This window comes from Drosophila grimshawi, unplaced genomic scaffold (assembly GCF_018153295.1).
Source record: "Drosophila grimshawi isolate 15287-2541.00 unplaced genomic scaffold, ASM1815329v1 contig_44, whole genome shotgun sequence".
Lineage (NCBI taxonomy): Eukaryota > Metazoa > Arthropoda > Insecta > Diptera > Drosophilidae > Drosophila > Drosophila grimshawi.
In genome coordinates this window covers 16,246,266-16,269,381 of record NW_025063240.1, presented here as the reverse complement: position 1 = coordinate 16,269,381, position 23,116 = coordinate 16,246,266, and the positions used below count along the sequence as shown (strand labels likewise).

The following is a 23,116-nucleotide window of genomic DNA, read 5'->3' as shown; positions in this document are numbered from 1 at the left end:
TTTTTTATTTAACAACACAATTCCATATCTGCTCCACTGTGGCTTCTATTGATGATGAAAGCCGCTTCCGCCGCCAGCTCATTGTCATCCACAAACATACACAAAGAGCGTGTGCGTTATGTATATTTATGTGTGTATAAATCAGAACAGCTGTAAAGATACGTCATGCGGATTGAGTCGGGCAGTCTCAGTCTGAGCCTCAGTCGTCTCTTTGAATTCAATCAGCTTTGTGCAATGCAAATCACTAAGGCGCGTGAGTCTATCGTGATCCAGTGTAAACCAGCGCTAAGCTGCTAATATTGAGGCTGCTCCGGTTGGTGTTGCTGTTCTTGCAGCTCATTATTATTGTCGAGTTTTGGACGATGGGTAGGTGTAATGGTCAAATGCTCTAACTATGGCTGCTGAATGTCTTAAGATGAGATGTACAGTTTACAAATTGCGCAGCCAGCTGGGACTACTTTGTGCCTGACTGAACTGAGCTTATCGCTTTGTGTTCTTTTTATCATAAGCAGCACAAATACATTGCATGTGTTATTTGCTTAATATTTCGCCAACGATAGCGACGCGAGCGCCGTTTGGAGGTGACCTCGTAACAGCCACATCCTCATGTGTCGGTCACCACAGCACTGTGATTTCTATGGAGCCCAATGAACGCACTCCACTGCTGGCAACGGGCACAGTTCGGCCAGCATCTTTGCCAGCAATCTACACAAAAGAATGCCTTAATTGGCGCATCATTGGACTGCTCTTGATGTTCATCGCTGGCCTGGTGCTGTCCATATATTTGCTTTGGAGACAAAGTAAGTAATGCAACTGACTGAGGGAGAGAGACTCCCAGACTACTTTCATTTAAATTTACGACTTATTATTATTATGTGTGTTCGGAGTCTGTTAATTAAGTCAATATGCTGTGTGCAAAGCAAACAATTATTATTCTATGTATATGTTACCACAAATGAGTTTATGGAGTACATTTTTCTGGGAGAGAATAGTCATACGTCATAGAACACAATTTGCTCAAGCTTATTATGGTGTTTTAGGGTTATCTTTTAATAGATGTCATGTTCTTGTCTGTGGTAAGTTGTTTGTTTATAGATTGTGTATATTATCAACTTCTGTGCATCTTTCACTACTTCCTCAAAACAGAATCAATTTCGGATGTGCCTAAAAAAATTTACATAATTATTACTGTTTCCTACTTTACTTTATTGCGTTGATTTTGTTATTTACTTGAAGCATACGAAATGTTGGATAATGGTTACAAGCTGAACCTGATGCGGCATGATATATGGAGTAGGGCACAATTGGCTGACCAGGCACTTTTGGAGGCGGAGAAAGTTGTCAATGTTTTCATAACACACACAGCCAGCGAGGAGTGTAACGAGAATTGTGCGGATCTGCTTCACAACATGCAGGTGAGTCACTGTACTGAGTCACATCGCGATGTGTGCAAATGTTTATCCAACTGATAATTCACAGCGCAAATATTTGGGGGAGTTACCATTTAATTTTTTGATGGCTGGCGACTGTGAGACGTACGAGGCGCGGGGCTGGCAGTATGCGAGCAGCTATGGAACGCTGCCTTCGGCCAGTTCCCTGGTGCTGGCCTTTGTGGGTGACTTCAGCCTGCGCATACCTAGCACTTGTCAGCTGCAGATGGCAAGAGCGTTACTCTGGGAGTCTCAGCGGCGACTGAAATTGCAGCCACACTACCAACTCTATGTGGTGCGCAATGTGAGTCGCAGTGAAGGCGATGCGGATGCACTGCATCGTCATCTGCAGAATTGGCCACTCTACGCTGGCCAGCGGAAAGTCATGTGAAAGTGAATGAAAAAGTCCAAGTAGTTCCTCTTGATTATGTTGTTTGTTTTTATTGTACGCCACATAAAAAATAGTTTACAAAAGAAGCGCAGGATTATTAAAGCGGGGTGCCACCAGAAAAGCGAAGCGAAGTGCCCTGCTCCCAGCCCAGCCAGTCAGCCGGGCAGATGAGCCATGGCCAAAGCGTAGCGCTGCATGTGTGCCATTTAACAGTTAAGGATAATGCCTACTATACATTAACTTATTGTCTATCTATCAGCCTGATCGCTGCGTATCAGAAGTCTGCCAGCCAGCAGCCTAATCGAATTCCAGTTTCCGAAAACTGCCCTCAATGGACTCGATCTGTGAGACGAAATTGGTGCCCTGGTTGGCCTTTTCCGAATTGTAGCTACTGCGTCGCTGTATGCCACGATCTGTGAGCAGCGTACTCGAGTCCAGCGCTAGCACCAGTTCCCTTTTGGCAGCCAGTTCCTGTTTCCACAGCTCAATCATATCGCGCATCGGCATGGAGCCGCCCATCTCAAGGGGCAGGCAGTCGGCATCGATGCCCTTCATCAGCTCCTTTTCGCTGCCGTAGATAATCAGACGATTTTTCATCTTGGAACTGACGCGATTCTTGACAAAGTCAATCAGCCATTTCAGTGTGGAGGGCACATTGATCAGATGGATTTCCTTGTGGCGCATCGGCAGTGATTGTTCGCCCCATTTGAAGATGCGTGCGAATTCGGTGGGATTCCAGTTGGTCACATGTGAGGTGGTCACTCCAGCAAAGTCACCCACATGACTTAGACCGGTTATCTGTGTCTCCTGATCCTCCATCAGGCACTCGTATGTGAGAAAATGGGCCTTCGCCTGGTCGCTACTGGTGTGATACTTTGGATTCAATCCTTTGGCATTGATGATCACCACCCGCCTGCCATTCTTGTCCCGCTTTGGCGCCGCAAATATGTATCCCTGCTCAATGACATCGCCGAGTCGCGGCTCCAGAAAGTCCAGCTTGGTGGCCATGTGCGGGAAGGTGCGTCTAACGTTTAGATACTTGAGCAGCGTCTGCTCCGCCATTGGTACGCTGAACTTTTTGGCGCGCAGGAAGCGCAACAGGAATGTGTCATCGCAGCGCACATTCAGCAGATCCTCGTTCTTCAGCACCCAATTGCGCAGCTGTTCCAGACTCTGCTCCCGCGTGCACTTGTCCTCCCTCAGCTCACGTTTGGCAATCTTCAGCAGTGATTCGGATAGCATTGAGACTTCGCCATCCTCCAATACCTTGGTCTCCCTCATGATTATCACACTACTTAACTCTGTGTTCTCTCTGGCGTATGCGTAATATTAAATATTTTACGGTTGCTGTGTGAAGAGAAAGAGCGAAGAAATTAATATTAGTCAACATCACATTTGTTTTTATAGATTAGTTTTAATTCCTAAACAAACATCATTTTCAATAAATACATTTAAAATTGGATTTAATTAAGTTGCCTATTGACACTATATAATTGATTCAACACGCGATTCTTTTAATTTGCCCGGCTTTCAGATAAATCAGCTAATTAATTCGATACAGTATTTTATCTATCCAATGTGAGACTGTCCAACAACAAACACTTAACAATTAGTTCAAGGTCTTCTCAGCTCAAGGTAAAAATCTACGACGCGCTTTAAATTGCAAATATTTGCTAATTATAACATATTTAGATAGAAACAATCGAATCTTACCAATACTGAAAATGACCAACAAAATCTGCGTGTGATTCAGCAAGTTCGAAAAAGTATCTTTACATATGTAAATTATTTTCTTGCCACCTTTTTTGTCAGCTGCTACTAACCGGACAATAAATCCAAATGATGTTATTGTGAGCACATAAAAAGAAGCGCTAAAAACAGACTCATAAACAAAAGTTGCGAATTGGTTCAAGTTCAGAAACTGTTGACTGAAAGCGGGTCAAGCCATAAATACATATACATATATGTATTTGCATATATATTCAGGTAGTTGAATAGCAGAAGTAGTTGATGTAGTTGTCCACAAGAAAGAGTTCAACTGTTTTATTCAGCTTCCAGTTTCAGTCTTCAACTCAAACTTTGCTACTCTTTTTTTTTTTTATTGCATAAGCGTTTTCCGGCATCTATCGAAAGAAAGAAAGACGCAAAATATTTGTCTGTCTTCAACTCAAGCTGCTTGTTTGGGAGCCTCCCAAATACAACTTTATTTAAATTTACATAGAGTAAAAACACAACAATAAAAACCTATATAAATTGATTTATATTTTCTTTGGGGTAGTTATTTGCTTGTAAATTTGAATATGTGTGTTTGCTTGTCATGCTACATATGCAAATTAAATTGTATTTGAATGAAAACGCTGTGCCATTTAATTGATTTATGTTTGCTTGCTTGTGGTTTTATGTGCACACAGATTAATGTCGCCTGTGCTTTCACAAGACAAATGCATTTTCAAAAATATACACAAATTTGCATTCTCTCTCCCAAACTGTAAATGCAGTTTCGAAAATGTCATTAAGCAATTGGAGCCCACAGCAAAAATTTCATCGATTGCTTCAAGCAACAGTCTACAGTGCCAGCCAGGTGTATGTGTATGCCTGGGCTCTCTGTGCAGTTTCAACATGTTTATTAGACTTGGCTTGGGGCTTGTCAAGTGGTTGTGGTTGTGGTTGTTGCCACTGCTGGTTGCGTGGCTCAACTAGCCAGACTAACAGTAATGCAATAGAGTCTTCGACTGAAATGCCTGTTGTTGCTTGCCGTTTGGTAACTTCTTAGATATTAGTTTTCAATTTTTTTCGATTAACAAATCGCACAAATGTTTTCTGTGTTTTGTTTGCCTTAACGATTTCAGTAATTATCCACAGCTAAATGATTTAAGCACATAACATTAAAAACTATTGGAAATCTTTACATAAAATTATTGGTTTGATTTTCAAATTACCTTTTTTTTTTTAAAAAAGAGCAGTTAAATTTTACAAGTATTGAAAAGTTGTAAAAAATCAAACCAATATTTGTAATTTCAGTATTTATTTCTCACAAACACAGGCACTTACACGATGGGTTTGCAGGACGTATGTCCTCAACTTGTATTTTGTCGGTGTTTAGAAACGATCACTTAATATTTTAGTTTTGCTATAGTTACTATATATATATATATATTTATATAGTAAAATATCCAGGCGATATTCAGGCGCGTCGCGTTGCGGGACGACTGAGCAGCCCGAGCTCTGAACAACGAATGATGCAAAGCTCAACACAAAAAGTGGCTTGAAAAAATGTTAAAGAAATTAACTGGATTATATAATGGCCACACACTCACACATACATACACACATATTGATAGACATACAACTAAGAGCAGCAGCAGAGGCAGCAGCAGAGCCAGCAGCAGAGGCAGCAGCAGCAGAGCCAGAGACAGCACAAAACCGAATCCGAATGCAATCTGATCGGTTTCGGGGGCTGCTGCATGGAAGCGAACAAGTTTTATTATTGTTGTTGCTGTTGTTAATGTTTGTAAACTGAAAGTGCGCAGAGTGGGACTGGCGAACCTTTTGGCCAGGCCAACAGCCTGCCTGCCACCAAGTCCAAGCGGACAGCCATCAAAGGTAGCGACTCAAAACTGCTGTAGCTGCTGCTGCTGCTGCTGCCGCTAATATTGAGTAATCCCAGTTAGTCAGTCAGTTGGTCAGTTGGTTGGTGAGACACTTGTGCCAGTGAGGTTGGCTAGTGGGATAGTTTAGCAGCTGGCTTTTATCGTTTTTTATTTTTTGCCTTTTCATGCCTTTTACACTTTGTTGATTTCACTGATTTGTTGAGAGCTTTAAACATTAATGATTAGGCTCATTGAGCGACAGAAAGACGTCGAAACTCAGTACTCATGGCAAAAATTTGCATTTTCATGGCGCACATTGAACAACCAACTACCAACAACAATAACAATAATAAACACATTGCAGTCCAGTTTGAACCTTGAAAATGCAATACCCCCTGCTCTTTGCTGGTTTGCCGCCATGCCGCCGATGATGATAGATCTTACGCCTAATGATCTTGTTGATGCATAAAGCTGGAATTTCAGCTTCGAGACGTCATCTGCTTGGAAACATGTTTGTTGTTGGCTGGCGATTGAAATTTGATTTTTATCTTTCTTCTTCTCTTATTTGGTCGGTTGTTGAACAATTGCAGTAACTGGGCGTTGAGGTCGTTTTAGTTTTTGTATTTTGATTGTGTATTTTGAAAGAAGGAAAAGCGTTTGTTATCTTATTTTATGTCATGAGAGCTATTGTTTCACGGCCGCTAGATGCGTAATATTACCCAATATACTTTTATTTGTTTAGCATAGGGCGCAGGTCTATCTAATCGGCATTCCAAGAGCTCTTCATTGATTATGTGCAAACTCTAAATGAAATTAACATTCGTCTGAAGAGCAAAAACTACAAACTAGCCAGCTAGCCCAGTTTGTTTGCAGTGTAAAATCAATGTTTATATATGTGTTAATTACAAGGGATTTATGGTATAAGCTTTCAATGTCAATTTCAATTGATGAACATCGACAATTATGAGTATATTGAAAAATCGTGAGCTAAAACTAGATTTTGTAGAGTTACTACTAGTTTTAATGTCACTTGATTTGCAGCACTACGACTATTTTGGCATTTTGCTTGTATTAGTTGTTTTCCCATTTCTTTTCGTTATTTTGTTTTTTGTTTGTTTGCTTTACAGGCTTTGTTTGACCTTCAAGGCAGGTTTTGGGCCACAGCTGATCGACCCACTCAACGACTTATAAACATTTTTAAAACACACTTGAGCGCCTTGTGTAATGTGCGCACTCATCGTTGGCACGTTGTTAATAAGTATATATCTCTCTCAATATATATATACATATACATATTTATATATTTTATTCATATTTTTACATTTCGCCCGCATAACGAGTTTACAACAGTAAGAGACGGATGTATATCTAAAGAGAGAGAGGGAGACATAGAGATATTGAGGGAGAGACTCTGTCAAATTGCTCCACATGTTCATAAAGATGTCGTCGTCCGAAAATGTGAACAATAATAATTTTTAATAAACACATTACATAGTGCACTAAGGTAACTGAAAGAGGGCCAACAACTCAAAAGATAGACAATAACGATTCGCAACGACTTCAATAAGACGTAAATTTCGTTTTGGTTTTGTTATTTGTTTTTTTTTTTTTTTAGGGGAAATCTTTTCGAAACGACATCACATGGCTCAAAGCAATAGTTTTTGTGGCTGTCGTGATGATGGCTTTAATAATAATTAACGGCATAAAAATTCAGATGCGTGTTACTTAATTATCCCTCCCAAAAATGGCTTTTTCATAGTTTCTTATTTATCCAAATACATTTTGTTTTCTAGCTGCATGTAAAAAACTAATGACTTCTTTATAGTGCCCAAAAATGAGCCCTTGAGGCAACTTGTTTTGACCAAATACTATTTTACATATTTTTTTAGAGCATGTAAATGTAAAGAACTGTATTTATCATTTGGTTTTTGGGCAAAAGATGTAGGCGAACAAAGATGTAAACCCCCCAAATCAACAATTTACATTTTGCTTACCAAAGACGTAATAAAATCGTCATACAACTGAGTTTGGTGTGCTTGTTGTTTACGTGTTGACATTAGCACTTGCCACTGCACTGTTTAAGTGGCATTATTGAGCTTCAACAACAGTGGTTATAATTGCTCAAGATAATACACACAACTCCTTAGCCGTAATTATTTCGTTGATTTTTCTTTTTTCTTTGTAAAACTGCAGACAGTAATTATCTTTTTGCAAGTTGAAACTTACCTAATTGTGTTTGATTTTGATTGCCACAATGCCTCGATGGCCGTTAACTCACGCGACGTTAGGTGGGCAAGAAAAAAACGCAAAGAAAAAGACAAACCCGCAAAAACCGCTTTGAAATAACGTCTGCAGCGCACAAAGGTTCGACGCAGAATCGAACAAAAGCAAACAAATCGCTTACTTAAAGTACAACAAACCCGGTTTGAAAACAATCCTGTGGTGAGCAAATTTCAGTCTTTTATGACTGCAATTAATGCAAAGGCTGCCATCAAAGACAAAAATAAAACAAACGTATAAATCATAGACTTGGAATTCCTATCCAACAGATACAATTAACGAGCTGCGTTTCCACAAAAAGCTAGCAATAATTCAAATTGGCGCACAATTGAGTTCAATTCAGCGATAATTATCGTAAGTTTGGCTTTGTCTATCGATATCATGTGTTGCTCAGCAGAATTTTGGCGCTTAAATTTAAACTGCCCGCAATAATAGTCAAGTTTATGTTGTCTGAGTAGGGTTTTTTTTGTTTTAATATTTTCATATCCATAAGTTATTATAAACTAATTAGATTACAGCTGCTTGGTATGGATTAATGGATAAACCATTGTTTTAAAATTAATTTCGCTTATAGACTAAATTGTAGCTTACAAAATCACAGTTGGTAAAGGCAACTCTATTCGGAGCGCAATCACTTAAGATAAGATAATCTATAAGAGAGATGATCCGGCCATATTCTCTGACAAAATCATTTGCTGAACATCGCTGAAAACATCGCGAATGCATCGCGTGTCGGTGGCCACAGTGAAGTGATAATAGCACTCCCTTTCCGAGTAGCTCAAATCGCACTGATTGCGCGAATTCCGTTTGAACTGCTCCTGAGTGATATCCACCATCTTCTGCTTGATGAACATCTTGGTCCAGTCGCACTCATCGAAGCAGCTCTGTTGCTGCTGAGACCGTTTGCTGAACTCCTCGAATTCCGGAAAATAGTCAACGATATGCTTGCCGGCGCGTATTTTCCGCTCCATAATATCAAACTTGTTGAGGAATACTATGAGGCCGGCGGAGGCGAGGAAACGATTCTGCCAGACAGCGCGGAAGAGATTAAGCGCTTCCTGCAAACGATTCTGGTTGGGATCCTCGCGTAGATTCTGATCGAATTCGCTGCAGGAAATGAGAAACAGCACCGCCTGAATGCCCTCAAAGACTTGAATCCACTTATTCCGCTCATCACGCTGACCGCCCACATCGTACATGCGGAACTCCTGTTCGCCACCACCCAGACTCTTGGGTATGGGCACACGGAATGTGATTTTCGTGATGCCAGTGGTCACCTTTCGACTGTGCAGAATATCCTCCGTACTCGGTATATAGTCGATTTCACAAATTCTCGCAAAGTTATCGAGAAAGCTGATGAAACGAATAAATCAAATTGTTAGTCCAAAGTTCAATTTGAAGATCAGTTCAAATGGGACTTACTATTTGGCGCTGTCCAGCAGCGGGAATTCATTCGAGCGATCGTAGCAGTTGCGGATGCCAACATCGTTCCATAGTGTCATTACATGGTCACAGTACTCCTGAAAATAATGTAAATAATAATGTTGATTAGATTTGATTATGCTGCGAACATTACTCATATGGAATCGGAATAACCAATCTAGAGACTCCCCAGCTAATTTACTGCCGCGCTCTTATCTAATCACACATTGGCCGGGCCAGTGGCTATATAGTAATATCAATGATCACCACCGGCTGTCCAAGCTTCAGCAGCTATTATAAATGACTAAGTCTTTGTCGAGCGGTGATCGTTCAAAGTATCACACCTGCATCAGCAAATTTTTTTTCCCTAGGAAGTGTTCGCTGTTTTTGTGTGCAAAAAAAGAAGATAAATACAAAAAACACTTGTAGGAAAGTTTTTAGACAAACCATTAACTTAATGGCACTGCAATCAATCAAATCGTGCGCTAAGATAACAAATAATGATCGTTCGAGCCTTGCTACTTTCGATTATTGCAAATATATGTATATATGCACATATAGAAGAAGCACCCAGTAGGACTTTCTCAAAAATATTATGTAAATTTTTAAAAATCGCTTTTAAAATTCAAGATTTTTATTGCTTCGATTAAAAAGTTAGTTCATTTTTGCAACTACTTCAGTTAGACATGGTCATGCAACAAGAAATAGTTTTGGCATTGAAGTCTAGTTCTATTGGGTAATGTCATATAACATAGAAATATATGTACATATGTATCTGACACGATGTGGCGGTGGCGTTGACGCAAGTTTCGAGTATTGAAAATCATTTTTGTCGATTGTCAGGCTAAACTTTTGAAGTGTGCTGGCGTTGGATAAGATACCGTGGCAAAGCCGTATATACTTCATTCACTATGTGGGATTACTTGGCAAGATTGTTGTGGCGGCACTCACCTCAGAAAAGTACTCGGGCGCCTCGGCGGGTAGGGACAGGATATAGTTGGCGCTGCGCTCGCTCGTAAAGCTGCCAAATTGCAGATGCAGTGCGTCCATTTGCTGCACCAGCTGAATGATGGAATCATGGATGTTCTGATAGATTTCGGGTATCTTTTCGCGACGCTCACTGAAAACGCAAAAAGCAAGCCGCATATAGATGACTACTAAAAGATTCTGAGTTAAGGTTGACTTACTCGTCGGTGAATCCATTGATATGAAGTATACGCATCTGTTTGATGATTGTTGTCTTGCCCGATTCGGCGGTGCCCAGCAGCAGGATCTTCACCATTGTATCCTTAAAATTCAATGGCATATTATCCTTGATCATGCGATGATGCTGTGCCTGCAGCTCCTCCCTCGGATTCTGCTTTGCCGATTGCTTCGGATTGCGCAAACAGCGCAAGAGTCTACAAATAGGCAAACAAAGATTGCAAAATATATTTATTTGGAGTTCGTGTTATGAGTTCCGAGGAAAACCAGATAGAATCGGTTCGGATGGAAGCGGCTCGCTCCATTGGTCTATTTTTAGAAATTGGTAAATGTTTGCAATCTCGATTCGCTTTGCTAAATTAAAGAGCACACATTTATTTAACCATGATGTATGTTTAATTAAAGGCACACAGACCCGCTGTCAATAGATACTACAGCTATACGCAATAGATAAAAAAAGTGTAGTCATAAAGAAGCTCCAGTCTGGCTGGGCGTCTGCCTGGTACACTCACAAAAAGCGGATACGAGTTTGCTTCTACACATTAATGAATATAATGTTCTGTCCAAAGAACGTTTAGATATCAACTTTTTTCCAGATTGTACTCGGGGAAATAGAAATTGAAACTTGTATTTTTTCTCAATGTAGCCTTTAGCTAGTGTGGTTGGTTTGCTTGTGGAGCTGACACGAATTGGCAATTTTCCGAGTGCAAAAACATAATTAGAAACAACTATTTGCCCTGGTAATTGGTCGTGAGACACACGCGCATGTTTGTCTGACGAAAGAACATCTTTCGTAATTGCAACTGGTGAGACTCGAAGTTGAAATACATATCTTTCATATATTTTCTTATTGTGGTCCTAAATACCTTGCTTGCACTTTAGACTTGACAAAGCATTTTATCAGGTTCCAGACAGAGACAGAATGGGTTTATCGTAGCTGGCGTTTGGAAATCATTCATGGATCGTCGAAATTTATAGCGTCAATTTTAATTGGCCGCTGTAGAAAAATCGTGTGACTTGTTGTTGCTCGCAATTTACCAATTGGCTATATATGCTCCGCCCCGAAAATTCTGGTTATCATCATGTCGGGCGCCACAATACTCAAGATAGTCGGACGAACAAAAAATAATATAAATGCTTATCAATCATCTGGCATCAATAATTGACGGCGCTCAGTTTTTTTTTTTTGACTTTAAGTTCGCTCTAATAAATGTATATTGAATTGATAATGATGAAACTTCTCTTTTCATGGAAGACAGTATGCCAATTTCTTTGTTTATTGTATTTTGCTTGAACCATAACCTATCCCAGATTAATTTAGTGGAATTTTTGATGATTATTTTTCGGTTATCTATTGTATTGTTGACTCACATCTGAAATTGAATATCTTTTGTTCGATAACATTTGATTTTAACGGCCCTAATTAATGGTCATATGCCTCGGCATTTATGGCCTTATTTACAAAATGTCAATTCAATTTTGTCCATTGAACTCCATTTTTGGTTCTGTTTCTGATTGTGGAACACCTGGCAACAGTTTTTGTTATTATTACCAAGTACAACTAAATGCTTATCGCCATGAAATATTACTATTACACTCTTTGACTTACAAAGGCATAAAACTACACAGTTTATTCAACTATTTTGCTTAGGCAAATAATTAGCTTTTAGTTTGAGAATGTCAGCACTGGTTGCTGATAAAGAGTATAATGAGGTAATCTCTGTGTAGGTAGTTTCATCATCTTTGTCAGAAACTAATTACGATATGAACTACATACATATATAAATATTATTTGATTAATAATTTGGCTTATCATGCTGATGAGTGTAAGGCAAATGAGTCCATTTTTTCAATGAAACTTTATCAATCAACTCCAAAATAATCAAAATCACAAAAATCAGGAACAATATCTTACCTTAGTTTCATATTGTTTATTGTTGTCTCAATGTTGATTGCTTTAGTTACTCGCTTATTGAATGTTGGTAACAATTATTTTTATTATTGCAGTTGTTGTTCTTGTTGTTCTTGTTTTCTTCACAATTCACTTGTATATATGTTGGCTTTGGAATACTTTAAATTCCTTAGCTTGTTTACAGTTTATGTTGGCCTTTGTTTTGATAGCACTCGACAGACACTCGTCAAATAAATGTTTGCCAGTATTTATGCCTGTGCACTTTTATATTTTGTTCACTTGTAATCGCTTTGATAGAGCTCCGAGCGACACGTCTAACGTTCTTTTTTAGTATCAGAGTACTGAAACGCCCACAAACGAATCATTTTCTTAAATACCCCAATCGGGGTACCCGAGCCACAGTCGATTGCTATCCCGACCAAAAACCAACGACCAACGGCACTCGCCGTGCAGCTGTAATCTTGGCAGCGTGAATCGTTTGGTAATTGCTTGTACGGGTGTACGAAGTAAGAATTTGTACACACAATATCAGCGATAAGATAGCCAGGCCAATACATACGCATATTGGTCATAATCAAGGCGGGTGAGCGGTTGGTCGGTTGGGCGGACGTACGGTCTGTGTATGGATGAACTGAGAGGCTTTATTGATCGACTTACCAAAAGGCAGAGGCAGAGAGAGCAAGTCACGAGATCTTACCTACACTCGAAGAAAATTAAATTCCTGTTCATTTTAAAAAAATGCAGTAGATTTTAGAAGAAGAAAGATGTATCCCCCAATTAAATTGCTACAAATTATTTAATTTATATGTTACTGTTATCATGCCAATAATCGAAATTTATTACTAATCGAATTAATACGTGTTCTAACAAATACCGATCAACTTATTTGTAAATTTTCTCAAGTGCATTTCCTAATGGTGTATGGAATGAGGAAATAAAAGCTAGGCAACCGTCCTCGATTGAATTCCGCAAGCTCGTCACTGAAAGTGTTGCCGTTTAGCTGTCCCACAGACCACGAATGTCTCGAGTGACCGGCGCTCATTTTTGGAGGAGAACCGGAAAACGTAGGGCAGGCTCAACCACTCTCCCACTCTGTCCACTTGGCGCTCACATTGCCAGGCCACTTGCCAGTGGAATTCTACCCATAGTTAACAGTGTATTGCTATGCAGATGTACTCGATGGAAAATTAGGTGTTACTCGCGGAAACGAGGACCAATGGTGGAGGAACATTCTGCCGGCTGATAGATAGGCAGACCCAGTGTTTGCAATCGTACAATTTATGTGATTATGGGCTTGTAACTAGCTCGCCAAAGTGGGTAAACAGGCGAACTAGCAAACAAACAAACAGCAAGTGATACAGAATCTAAACACTTCAAACTACATGTAATTAAAATACCAGCCCCTAAAGTTGTGTTGCCAACTAGCACATGCAAATGATATAATCACACGACTTGTTGCCATCTAACTAGGCTAACTTAGTCATTAGTGGCTGTCAGCTGCCACAAAACTGATGGTATACGACCTTAACTTATTGCTGGCTTATCTGGCGTATGAACAACGTATGAGCAACTCCCAAGTGACTCAAGAGATTTGGTTCACGGGCGTTCACCATACTTGTTGAATGTCAATGCAAAATCGCTATCTGTGTGATGCCATCCAAAAGTTAGCAATTATCCGATCTTGAGACAACGCACAAATCAATGAACTCTCCGTCAAGTGGGTGGTTCAGTAAGTTATTGCTGTGATGGGGGGAATATATGTCAGGGGCGCAAGGTCTTCGGCACTTCAATTGCCCAGCGAAGGCTCGACGTGATTGGGTTTGGGATTGGACGCCATATAGTAATTGGTATTTATATTGTTTTATTTTTTTACACACATTTCTGACTACATCTGTGAATGGGCTGGGCAAATTAAACCACATTATTATCTATTTGCTCAAAATTTTCCTTAAGATCGTAAAACGTTCTTTTATCGGTGGGCCGCACGACGCGAAAACGTGCCGTGTCATGGGATACAGTTTCCATAATCGGACCCAATGTATGCACTCTGCTCAGCTTATCGTCTGATATTTGAAAGTAGTTCAAATTTCGCAGTAATTTTAATTATTTAAAAACAAGACTGGGAATCGGAGTGATTCCATATTCTTGCTATGCCAACTATTCGAATGAACAAATCCGAAAAAAACAAAACGCCATTGATTTCCACGTATCAGTCAAGTTAGTCGTCTGTTCCACTTGACAATTGGTATGCCAGATCCGTTAAAGCTTCGCATTCCTTTGAATCTCGATGGAAAAACAAAACAAAAAAGAAAAAATGAACCCAGTCGCACTAAAGGCAATTAATCGCTGCGAGCATATGTTTATGTTATATAAATCCGATTCGAGACATTGAAATAAATTTGGTCTATTGTGCCAGAGATTTCGATTTTGGCCGATGCAGTGGAGAGGTGGGGCAGCCATGGCGCTAATCGGTAATCGCTTTGATAATGCTCTTCTGTGCAAACCTCTTCAAAAGTCATTTGGTTAATAAACAACACACTCCTAATCAGTAAATATTGCTTGGCAGCTAAGTCAAAAGAGTGATAGATATATTAATAAAATTCTGCATTTTGAATTTAAAATTAGTTGTTCTCCTGATTATATAAAACCTTCAAAGAAATATTCTACAGTCTCTCCAAATATTTTTTTTTAATTTGTAAGAATTTGTACAGTTTTAATCTTTGTTTGAGTGCGTCAATCAATAAGCAGAAAACAAGGAAAACATCGAGAAAACTTTGAGCTTTAAAGTTTAAGTTATGACCTTGATATATACCATTAGACAACTAATTAAGATGTTATGTCTGGGACTCACACTGAATTGACTTCAAGCTTTTATTTCATTTCATTTCATTTGTAGTGCGACAAGCCCTCCTGCTTGATCAAAGTAAACAATATATATAGAACTGACAATGGAATAGAATCAGTTGATTACGTGGGTGTCTAAAATGGTTTATGGCTGATGAAACGTGATTTGAGCAATCCATAAATTATGACAGCTGCCCAAAAAATTAACTAAATGTTCTATTTGGTGTTTTGACATATCAGCCTGCACTTGCATGTTAAAACCAGATAAAGCTACTTCCCCTACACCTCCCTCTCCCCAGCTCTATCTCTCCCTATCTCCCTCCTTTAGTTGCTCTGTGCTGTTTTGTCTAATTCGACAAACTCGGCAAAAAGCACTGATAACCACCAACAACAACAATTGGGAACTTCTCTGCTTGGAGTGGGGTAAGTTGGAATTTTTGCATTGTTGACAAGCATTTGATTAAAGGGTCGCCATAGCACGTAGCAAGCATGTGCTTCATGTGATGATGATGATGATGATGATGATTTATCGATGGGCAATTTCCAAATTGAATGATAGTAACAAACAATGGAAATGACAACAACTAATTTGAATCATCGAGTCGGAGAGTTTCCACTCTTTCTGTAGACACGTCTAATCCTAAGAATACAACAATTCTGCGCAGTTGATTATAATTAGCCAATAATCGCCAACTAGTTGTACTTGATATAGTTTATACCAAGAGCTATAGCCGGATTTGATAAGTTTAACGCACGTTTGTCATAAACAACAAGTTTAGTTCCTTAACTAAGTCCCATAAGCTCGTGGAAACAACAAAGCAAATTGACTGCTGTCTGTAGAAGCTCTTTAATCCTCTGGTTGTCTAACCATTTATACAATATGAATTTGGTAAATCTATATGCATGGGGTAAATGGCGCTGTAGAACGAAATGCGTCGGCATTTAATAAACCCTATTATAAAGATGTTGAGATTAATCACCAATCGCAATATCATTAACGGATTATAAAAAAAAAAAACAACAACATCAATCACGTGATTTCATGGTATTGGTAAAAATATTACTGCCAATACTTAAAATCTTTAATGTTTGCCTTTTCAATGGTGTTAATGAAATTTAAGCCGTTTTGATTGCTACTAAACCTGCGCTTGTGGAAATGTGTCCATCAACTCCGGAACACCGTGTTTTCTTGTAATACCTTTCATATAAGATAGTGACTTTATCAAATAGTTTTTATCCATATATCGTGTATAGTCTTGTAATTGGATTTTTACGATTTATCGCTCAAAATGAAGATGTGCATATATTTATATTTTAATAAATGAAACGACAACCATTGAAATTATATTTTATTTGGTTATATTGAGGTGTCAGCTAATTAAAAATGGTACAATCTGCTGCAGTTACAGAACGCGTAAAACTATTAAATCGCAAGCAACCCTCAATTATTCTGCAACATTTAAAAGAGGGCAAGCAATTTCCTTAACGTAAATAAAAGTTGCATACTTTCAGGAGGACTTCAACTTTGCAAATGAAATAAATAAGGAACATACTCTTAGGCAGGCACATGTAATCAAAATTGAAGCATTGTTTTCGAAAAATCAAAAATAGTAAAGCATAATTTTGGGGGGGGGGGACGAAATAATAAAATTGATACTCCATGTCCCTTATACAAAAATAGCTGTAGCTCAATCAAATCCTAGCTGGTGCTTTCTGTTCGACATTCAGATAGTCCTTGAAATGACGAAGTTACGCCGATTTTGTTGTTGACTTTTTTAATTTTTCTGACTTGTATAATTTTTGACCAAATTTTCTCGTTAAATATTTTTGAAGGTTTATGGGATAATCTAAGAATCCAAGCAGAATCGAGAAGAAATTACAAAATCGAAAATCTTTGAATGCCAATCGATTTGTTCATTAGCCATATTATAACCCCGAAAAATGGTGATCATTCGCTATAGATATGCCTTCAATATAATGCTGTGATATACAATATTTGACTTCGGTTAATCGTAGTTTCAACTACACATAGAAAACTTTATTGTAAATTACCATTTTACACCTTACTTGTAGTCTTTAAAAGCGCTTGTTTGTATATTGTACACATGAATTGGCTTACAGCAAAACTTTCTTTGATGTGCGAAAGAAACGACATTGTCTCTGGTATAATAGATATATATGTTTATGTGTATAATATTATAGTCTACGCGAAGTTAATAAACAAATCGAATGTATTGCGACAGCTTGCTGACAGTGTTACTGCTCTTGGCCTCCTCTCCGACCCCGTCCTCATTTCAATATGGACCATTTGAGTTGCTCGCGCGCCGATTGGAGAACCTGGAAATATGCCACACATTACATTATCAGAAGACAATTAACTAATGCATCGATAAATGATAAAAAATATTGCTGGACAGCGTTTATTTGATCATTCGGAAAATAATAATATAGCTACATAATAAAGGCAATCGTCTAAATTCAAGTTAGTTTAAACTGACATGGATAACATTCTGTGGTGCACAATGTTTTCTACATATTAATAAGTACTAAATACATAAATATAAATTAAATAATTGATTGCTTGAGCGAGCTTTTGATATGCCTATAATTGGATCATAGTCGCGAAACGAAACAGTTTTGTGCTAGAGCTACCAAAAGAGACCATTTAGTGTGTTAGTTACCTGAGCAACGGTCTGTTCGGCAATGGGAATATCCTCGTTGCGCAGATCGACGCGTTTCACCACGGAAGACGGATCCGCGTCCAGAATGATGCTGCGTATATAAATGGGTATTAGCTGTACAAGCTCTCGTTTAGCTGTGCAATTACTTACCCGCCATCGCAGATCTCATCGAATGCCAGCATGATGATCTCTAGGTTATCTAGCACCAGACGCTTCTCAACGTTTTTCTTCAGTATGAGACTTATGGAGTCATACAGACAATTTAGCACCGATAGCAATATTAGCTCATTCTCGTAGGCATTGCCCATCACGTAGAAAAACAAGTCCACGTTGCTTTTGTAAACACACGTCAGTCCATCGAGCATAATGACTTCAGTGCTGGAGCGATGCGTTTTATTGAATAGATTTTTTTCAAACGCCTTTTGCTCTTTCAACGTGGACAATATGTTTTTGTCGTAGTATTTAGCCAGAATCCGGTTGCCGTCGTTGTCCATGATACACATGCCCTTGATGATGTCCTGTAAAGCCGGCGCATGTTAATATGCTCGATGCAATACTAAATACACATTAAAATTAACAATTACCATCATAAATCCGTCCATTTTGTTGCCAGCGAAACACAATTACACACCGCTGTCACGACCTAATCAACACTGGTCTCTTGAAAGGTGGCAACAGTGGCGTATTCGATAGGCAGACTCCAGCTGTTATGTTGATCTATCGACATAAGGTAAGCTGTTAAGTGACTGTTAACTTTACTAAACTGTTATCGTTTTTGACAGCTTAACGGTTTTTTGAGCTGATTATTCACTTTTCCTAAAACGTTATGTGATAAAATAGAAGCTCGAAAAACAATTATAAAATATATTCATAACGTTCCAAATTTGTAAATTTAAAACACGCACACATGCGAATTTGTGAGACTGCACACGCAAGAATCACCTTCACAGAATTATATTTTGCTTAGAACTTGGTGTAATGGACGTATTGCCAGAAGACGGCACAGATATTGAGATAAGACTCGATGGAACTATACAAGATAATGAAGTCAAGGAAGTTAAAGAAAAGACCCGCAAACTGTCTCGTCGCAAGCGCGAACATGAGAAAAATGAATCGCATGTTGTTGTTGCCACAGCGGCCGTAAAAGCGAAATTGCCCAAGCCAGAGGGCAAAAAGTTACGCAAGAAACTCATCGAATTTGAGCAGGAGAATCAAACGTTGGCCAAGACTATCAGTGATAAGAATCAGGAAATTTGTGCCCTCAAGCAGTCCGTGGACTCGCTAAATGAGGTGCTAAATTCGGTGCCCATGGATGAGTTGCGTTGCAACTCCTCCATTGCCAGCTCCAAAATTCTTGAGCTGAGCAAAAAGAATCGCCAGATGCGTGCCGAGCTGGAGCAGCTAAAGAATCGCGTTCTTAAGAAGGAAATGCACATCGAGAAGCTGGAAAAAGAACGAAAGAACTGCAATGACAAGATGACACACAATGGCGAACAGGCTAAGAAGGGAACTGCAGCTGATGAGTTACAGGCGAAGATTAACAGCATGCAGCAGAAGTTCTTCGAGACGCGCAACAAGAATACCGAGCTGCAGAATCAGCTCAAGTTGGCCCAAAAGTGCTTGCAGCATGAGGTTGGTGAAACCGTCAACATCAATCTGTTGGCCAACAATTTGGGCCAGGCCAGCTGGCGTGGACGGGCCCAACAAATCCTGACACTGCAACAGAAGCTGCAGGAGCTGAAGGTACGCATGGAAAGCTACGAGCAGGGGATGCCCGAGCGCGGTGACTATGTGCCCATTGCACACGGTTCGGAACTGGAACGGGGCGGCACTCAGAGTCTTAGGGGAACGCCTCGTGGTGTCAAACCGATGAATTCTCCTGGTAGAAACAGCACCACACTGAGTGTGGGTGGTGGCGATGGATGTAGCGGCGGTGCCACCTTTGATCGCTTCACGCCGGGCGTGCGCAAGAGCGAGATCCTGCATCGGGCCAAGGTGGAGACGCTGGAGAAGGAGATAGAAGCACTGCGAGCACAGCTGGATGAACAACGCAATCGTACCCTGGCCCTCAAGGTGCGCAACAAGACACTCAACGATGACATGCTCAAATATAAGATGCGCTCCACCGAACTGGAGGAGAACTCCGACTACAGCGCCACAAACGCATCCTCCATGACCGATAAACTGAAAGCACAGCGCGCTCAATACGAGACCCGCCTGGACGATCTGCGCAACGATGTGATTCGCATTGCCGAGGATCGTGACATTGCCAGGCGACAGATGGATGAGCTGAGCGGCATGAATCTGGAGCTGCACAATGAACTCAAGCAGAAGGACAGCTCCATTCAGGCACTGCAGGATACGATCAAGAAGCTGGAGACCGATTTGCGGGCAATCACAGGTGGTTTTCTATTCTCCTGCCGCGAGTTTCGTAAGGTGAGTAGCTGCTCAGAAATTGAAAGTACATGTGGTAAATCTCTTCTTGCAGGAAGAATTTGTTGGTATACTGGACGCCTTAGAGGTAGAGAAGAATCAGTTATTGCTGCTGAATAAAGCACAGGAGGAGCGCCTGGAAGTGGAGCGTCTAAAGAACGAATCTGCAGTCGATCAAATAGCCAAACAGAAGACACGCCTCTGTCGCATGGAGGTGAAGATACGTGACCTGGAGAAGGAGCTGGATGTGCAGACGGATCGCAAGAAGCGCAGTCAACGCATCACCGAATATGCCAATCAAGTGGGTCGCATTCCACTAACCGGCTCCATCAGCTCCTTCAGCTTTGACAATCAGTCGCAGTGTCCATCGATCAGCTCGATGGGCTCCATGATCAGCAGCGAGCCAAAAATTGAGGATATTAAGAATGAGTAAGTAGCAACACAACGCGAGTAATCAATCCTTAAGCAAACTAAGATCGCAATTTAGATTGGAGCTGGCCAACGAGAAGATCACCATGCTCACGGAGAAACTGGAGTATATCACGGCCGAGAAGCGCGCCGATGCCAAGTTCTTTGAGGAGACCATGTCCAACTCCAAAAATATCATATTGGACACAATACTTGGTGCCCGTGAGGGTGCCATTCAAGTGCATCCCACACTCGATCCGCCGCCAGCGGAGTTTGCCACCAGCGATAGTTCCTAAATGTTAACGCTATCTCCAGTTTTGTTACTTAGTTGAAATACAAACATTATTTGAATGTGCCGCAACGAAACAATTGAAATCGTTTTTGTTTTATATAATTTTGCATTTTATTTGTAACACTTTGAAAACGAAGCCTTTGGCGCTGCTCCACTCGTTATTGTTTGTTGTTGTTGTTATTGTTTAGTTATTGTTTTCAATAATATAATAATTGTTTTAATATTTAGGCATATTTCATATTACAATTGCATGTGGCTCGTTTATGTTAATATGCGAATATTTATATATTTTTATTTTAGTTAATTATTGCAAACTTGCATGTGTGTGTGTGAGTTGTGTGTGTGTGTGAATGTAATACCATAAATTGGCTATAAACTATGCGTGCAAGTTATGAATTAGAATTACAACGATGCATCTGCTTCAACTTCAACATTATCTCCCGATCTCCATTTGACACCCATCACATAAATGTTTTCATTAATTCATATTTGTAGTATAGGTTTATATAAAGAACAAATTGTGTAGCAGTGTTTTTTAGGCTTGCTTGAAATTCGTTTCGATTCTGTTAGTCATATTCATTGTATATATCTATTATATATATATATATATATATATATATATTGTTATCTAAAAAACACTTTTAGCAAATTAAAGGCACTTCAAGGAGTTTTTTTTTAACTTTTGTGAAACGAAACAATTACAATATACTAGAATTATAGAAACGAAAACAATTCTATATGTGCTTATAATTATTATTATTATCCATAGTATATACTAAACAAAGGGGCAAAAAAAAAGAAACACAAACAGACTGTGCCAGGTGGGCAAATATTAAATTTTAATATGAAATTATTTGCCCAGCTGTGCTTTGCTCATGTGCAACAAACAAGAACAAGTTTATTTAAATAGTTAAATTGACAAAATTGTAGGGATGCATTCAACGTTGATCTCTAAACGCCGCAAAGCTTTTAAAAAGCACAAGTTTTTGTTTTAGTTTTTGTTTAGGCTATAACTATACATATATAGCTGCCGATCTGAACATTATACTAACTATGCTGCTGCATTATTTCACTGTATTCTGTGTATTGTATTTTTTTTATTTTACTTATGTATTTCTCTCATTATGTCTTACAAATACTAGACTCTAATTCAATTAGAAGCTATTGCTGCTATTTCCGTTCGAAATCGAATCTTATCGAAAATTGTGTGACAAACATTTTGTTAAAACTTTAGCTAGGCATATGTGGAACCCAATTGGATAGCTGATTGATTAGGCGTATATATATATATATCTTTATATGTGTGTGTATTGTATATGTATATAGATCAATAAATATTTCTAAATTTACGGCCTGCCCATGCGTCCTGTTGTAGATAAATGCAAATTTTGGCTGGGTTAGCTTGGTCGCTTAATTGTTGGAAAACTGTTTCGCACTTTAGCATTGTAAAATTACAAAATTTCAAAAATTGTTTGCTGTCATTGGTTGGATTTTGTATTTGTTTTTGCTGTTGTTGTTGTGGCTTGTTTATTATTTTTATTACTATTATTATTATTATTATTGTAAATGGTATATGGTAAATGGATGTATTCTTATAAATGGCTTATGGTTTTCTTCTTCTTTCATATTTCATATTTCACACTTTTCTATGCTATGAATTTTACAATTGTTTTTATTCACTTTTCTTCTGCTATTTATTTTATGTTTTCTTTTTTCTTCTCTTTTGTTGTATACATCTTGGCCTGCTGACTATATATACTCTATATATATATGTGTTGGAGGCGCGTCTGTGTTTATGTGGGTGGTGTGGTGATGGTGGCATTTTATCGCCGCCTGAATACGTGATTGAAATAGTAGTAAATATCCTGTTCCGCCTGCTGTTGATTGGGTGTTTTGCGTGTCGGCTGATGATTCTGTTGATGCTGCTGCTGCTGCTTGGGATCCACTTGAGGATGATAATTGTTGTAGTGATGATAGCCATGCATGTCGTACGGATTGTGATGACCACCTGCCGGATGCATGATGCCCGGATGTATGCCGCCCGCACCACCCGCACCGACAATCATTGGATTGCCACCAGCACCACCGTGCATCAGGTGGTGGTTTGTGTGCATATTGCGATCCGCCAGAAACACATTGATGAAGAAGATGAGCACGAGCAGTATGTACAGCAGGCAGACCAATATGACCACAAACTGCTGGCGGCAGCAGCAGTAGTAGCACATTCCCT

At 39.4% G+C, this 23,116-nt stretch overlaps 6 protein-coding genes across 7 annotated transcripts; 2 read left to right on the top strand and 4 right to left on the bottom strand.

Moving 5' to 3' along the window:
* Positions 1–206: 206 nt before the first annotated feature.
* Positions 207–1,855, top strand: LOC6558115 (peptidoglycan-recognition protein LD). Of its 2 annotated transcripts, none has more exons than XM_032743378.1 (4): positions 207–366; positions 561–800; positions 1,237–1,415; positions 1,480–1,855. In XM_032743378.1, the coding sequence occupies exons 1-4, from the start codon at positions 363–365 to the stop codon at positions 1,819–1,821; spliced, it is 765 nt and encodes a 254-aa protein (XP_032599269.1). In that variant the 5' UTR covers positions 207–362; the 3' UTR covers positions 1,822–1,855. The 2 variants fall into 2 exon arrangements, with proteins under 2 accessions (XP_032599269.1, XP_032599268.1); XM_032743377.2 differs by having other exon boundaries at positions 224–366; positions 513–800.
* LOC6558110 (alpha-tocopherol transfer protein-like) lies at positions 1,846–7,790 on the bottom strand. Its single transcript, XM_001983998.3, has 2 exons — positions 7,638–7,790; positions 1,846–3,168 (listed from the first exon to the last, which is right to left on the bottom strand). Exon 2 carries the CDS (start codon positions 3,100–3,102, stop codon positions 2,119–2,121), a length of 984 nt encoding a protein of 327 aa, XP_001984034.1. The 5' UTR covers positions 3,103–3,168; positions 7,638–7,790; the 3' UTR covers positions 1,846–2,118.
* A 341-nt stretch (positions 7,791–8,131) lies between these two features.
* Positions 8,132–12,568, bottom strand: LOC6558093 (guanine nucleotide-binding protein G(f) subunit alpha). Its single transcript, XM_001983999.2, has 5 exons — positions 12,232–12,568; positions 10,301–10,513; positions 10,065–10,233; positions 9,114–9,211; positions 8,132–9,044 (listed from the first exon to the last, which is right to left on the bottom strand). Exons 1-5 carry the CDS (start codon positions 12,240–12,242, stop codon positions 8,342–8,344), a joined length of 1,194 nt encoding a protein of 397 aa, XP_001984035.1. The 5' UTR covers positions 12,243–12,568; the 3' UTR covers positions 8,132–8,341.
* Positions 12,569–17,073: 4,505 nt separating this feature from the next.
* LOC6558078 (coatomer subunit zeta-1) lies at positions 17,074–18,416 on the bottom strand. Its single transcript, XM_001984000.3, has 4 exons — positions 18,338–18,416; positions 17,904–18,271; positions 17,754–17,844; positions 17,074–17,409 (listed from the first exon to the last, which is right to left on the bottom strand). The coding sequence occupies exons 1-4, from the start codon at positions 18,353–18,355 to the stop codon at positions 17,362–17,364; spliced, it is 525 nt and encodes a 174-aa protein (XP_001984036.1). The 5' UTR covers positions 18,356–18,416; the 3' UTR covers positions 17,074–17,361.
* A 226-nt stretch (positions 18,417–18,642) lies between these two features.
* On the top strand, positions 18,643–20,963 carry LOC6556570 (coiled-coil domain-containing protein 13). Its single transcript, XM_001984001.3, has 3 exons — positions 18,643–20,189; positions 20,242–20,615; positions 20,674–20,963. Exons 1-3 carry the CDS (start codon positions 18,732–18,734, stop codon positions 20,888–20,890), a joined length of 2,049 nt encoding a protein of 682 aa, XP_001984037.1. The 5' UTR covers positions 18,643–18,731; the 3' UTR covers positions 20,891–20,963.
* An 801-nt stretch (positions 20,964–21,764) lies between these two features.
* Positions 21,765–23,111, bottom strand: LOC6558068. Its single transcript, XM_032743098.2, has one exon. The coding sequence runs from the start codon at positions 23,109–23,111 to the stop codon at positions 22,710–22,712; it is 402 nt and encodes a 133-aa protein (XP_032598989.1). The 3' UTR covers positions 21,765–22,709.
* Positions 23,112–23,116: the final 5 nt, after the last annotated feature.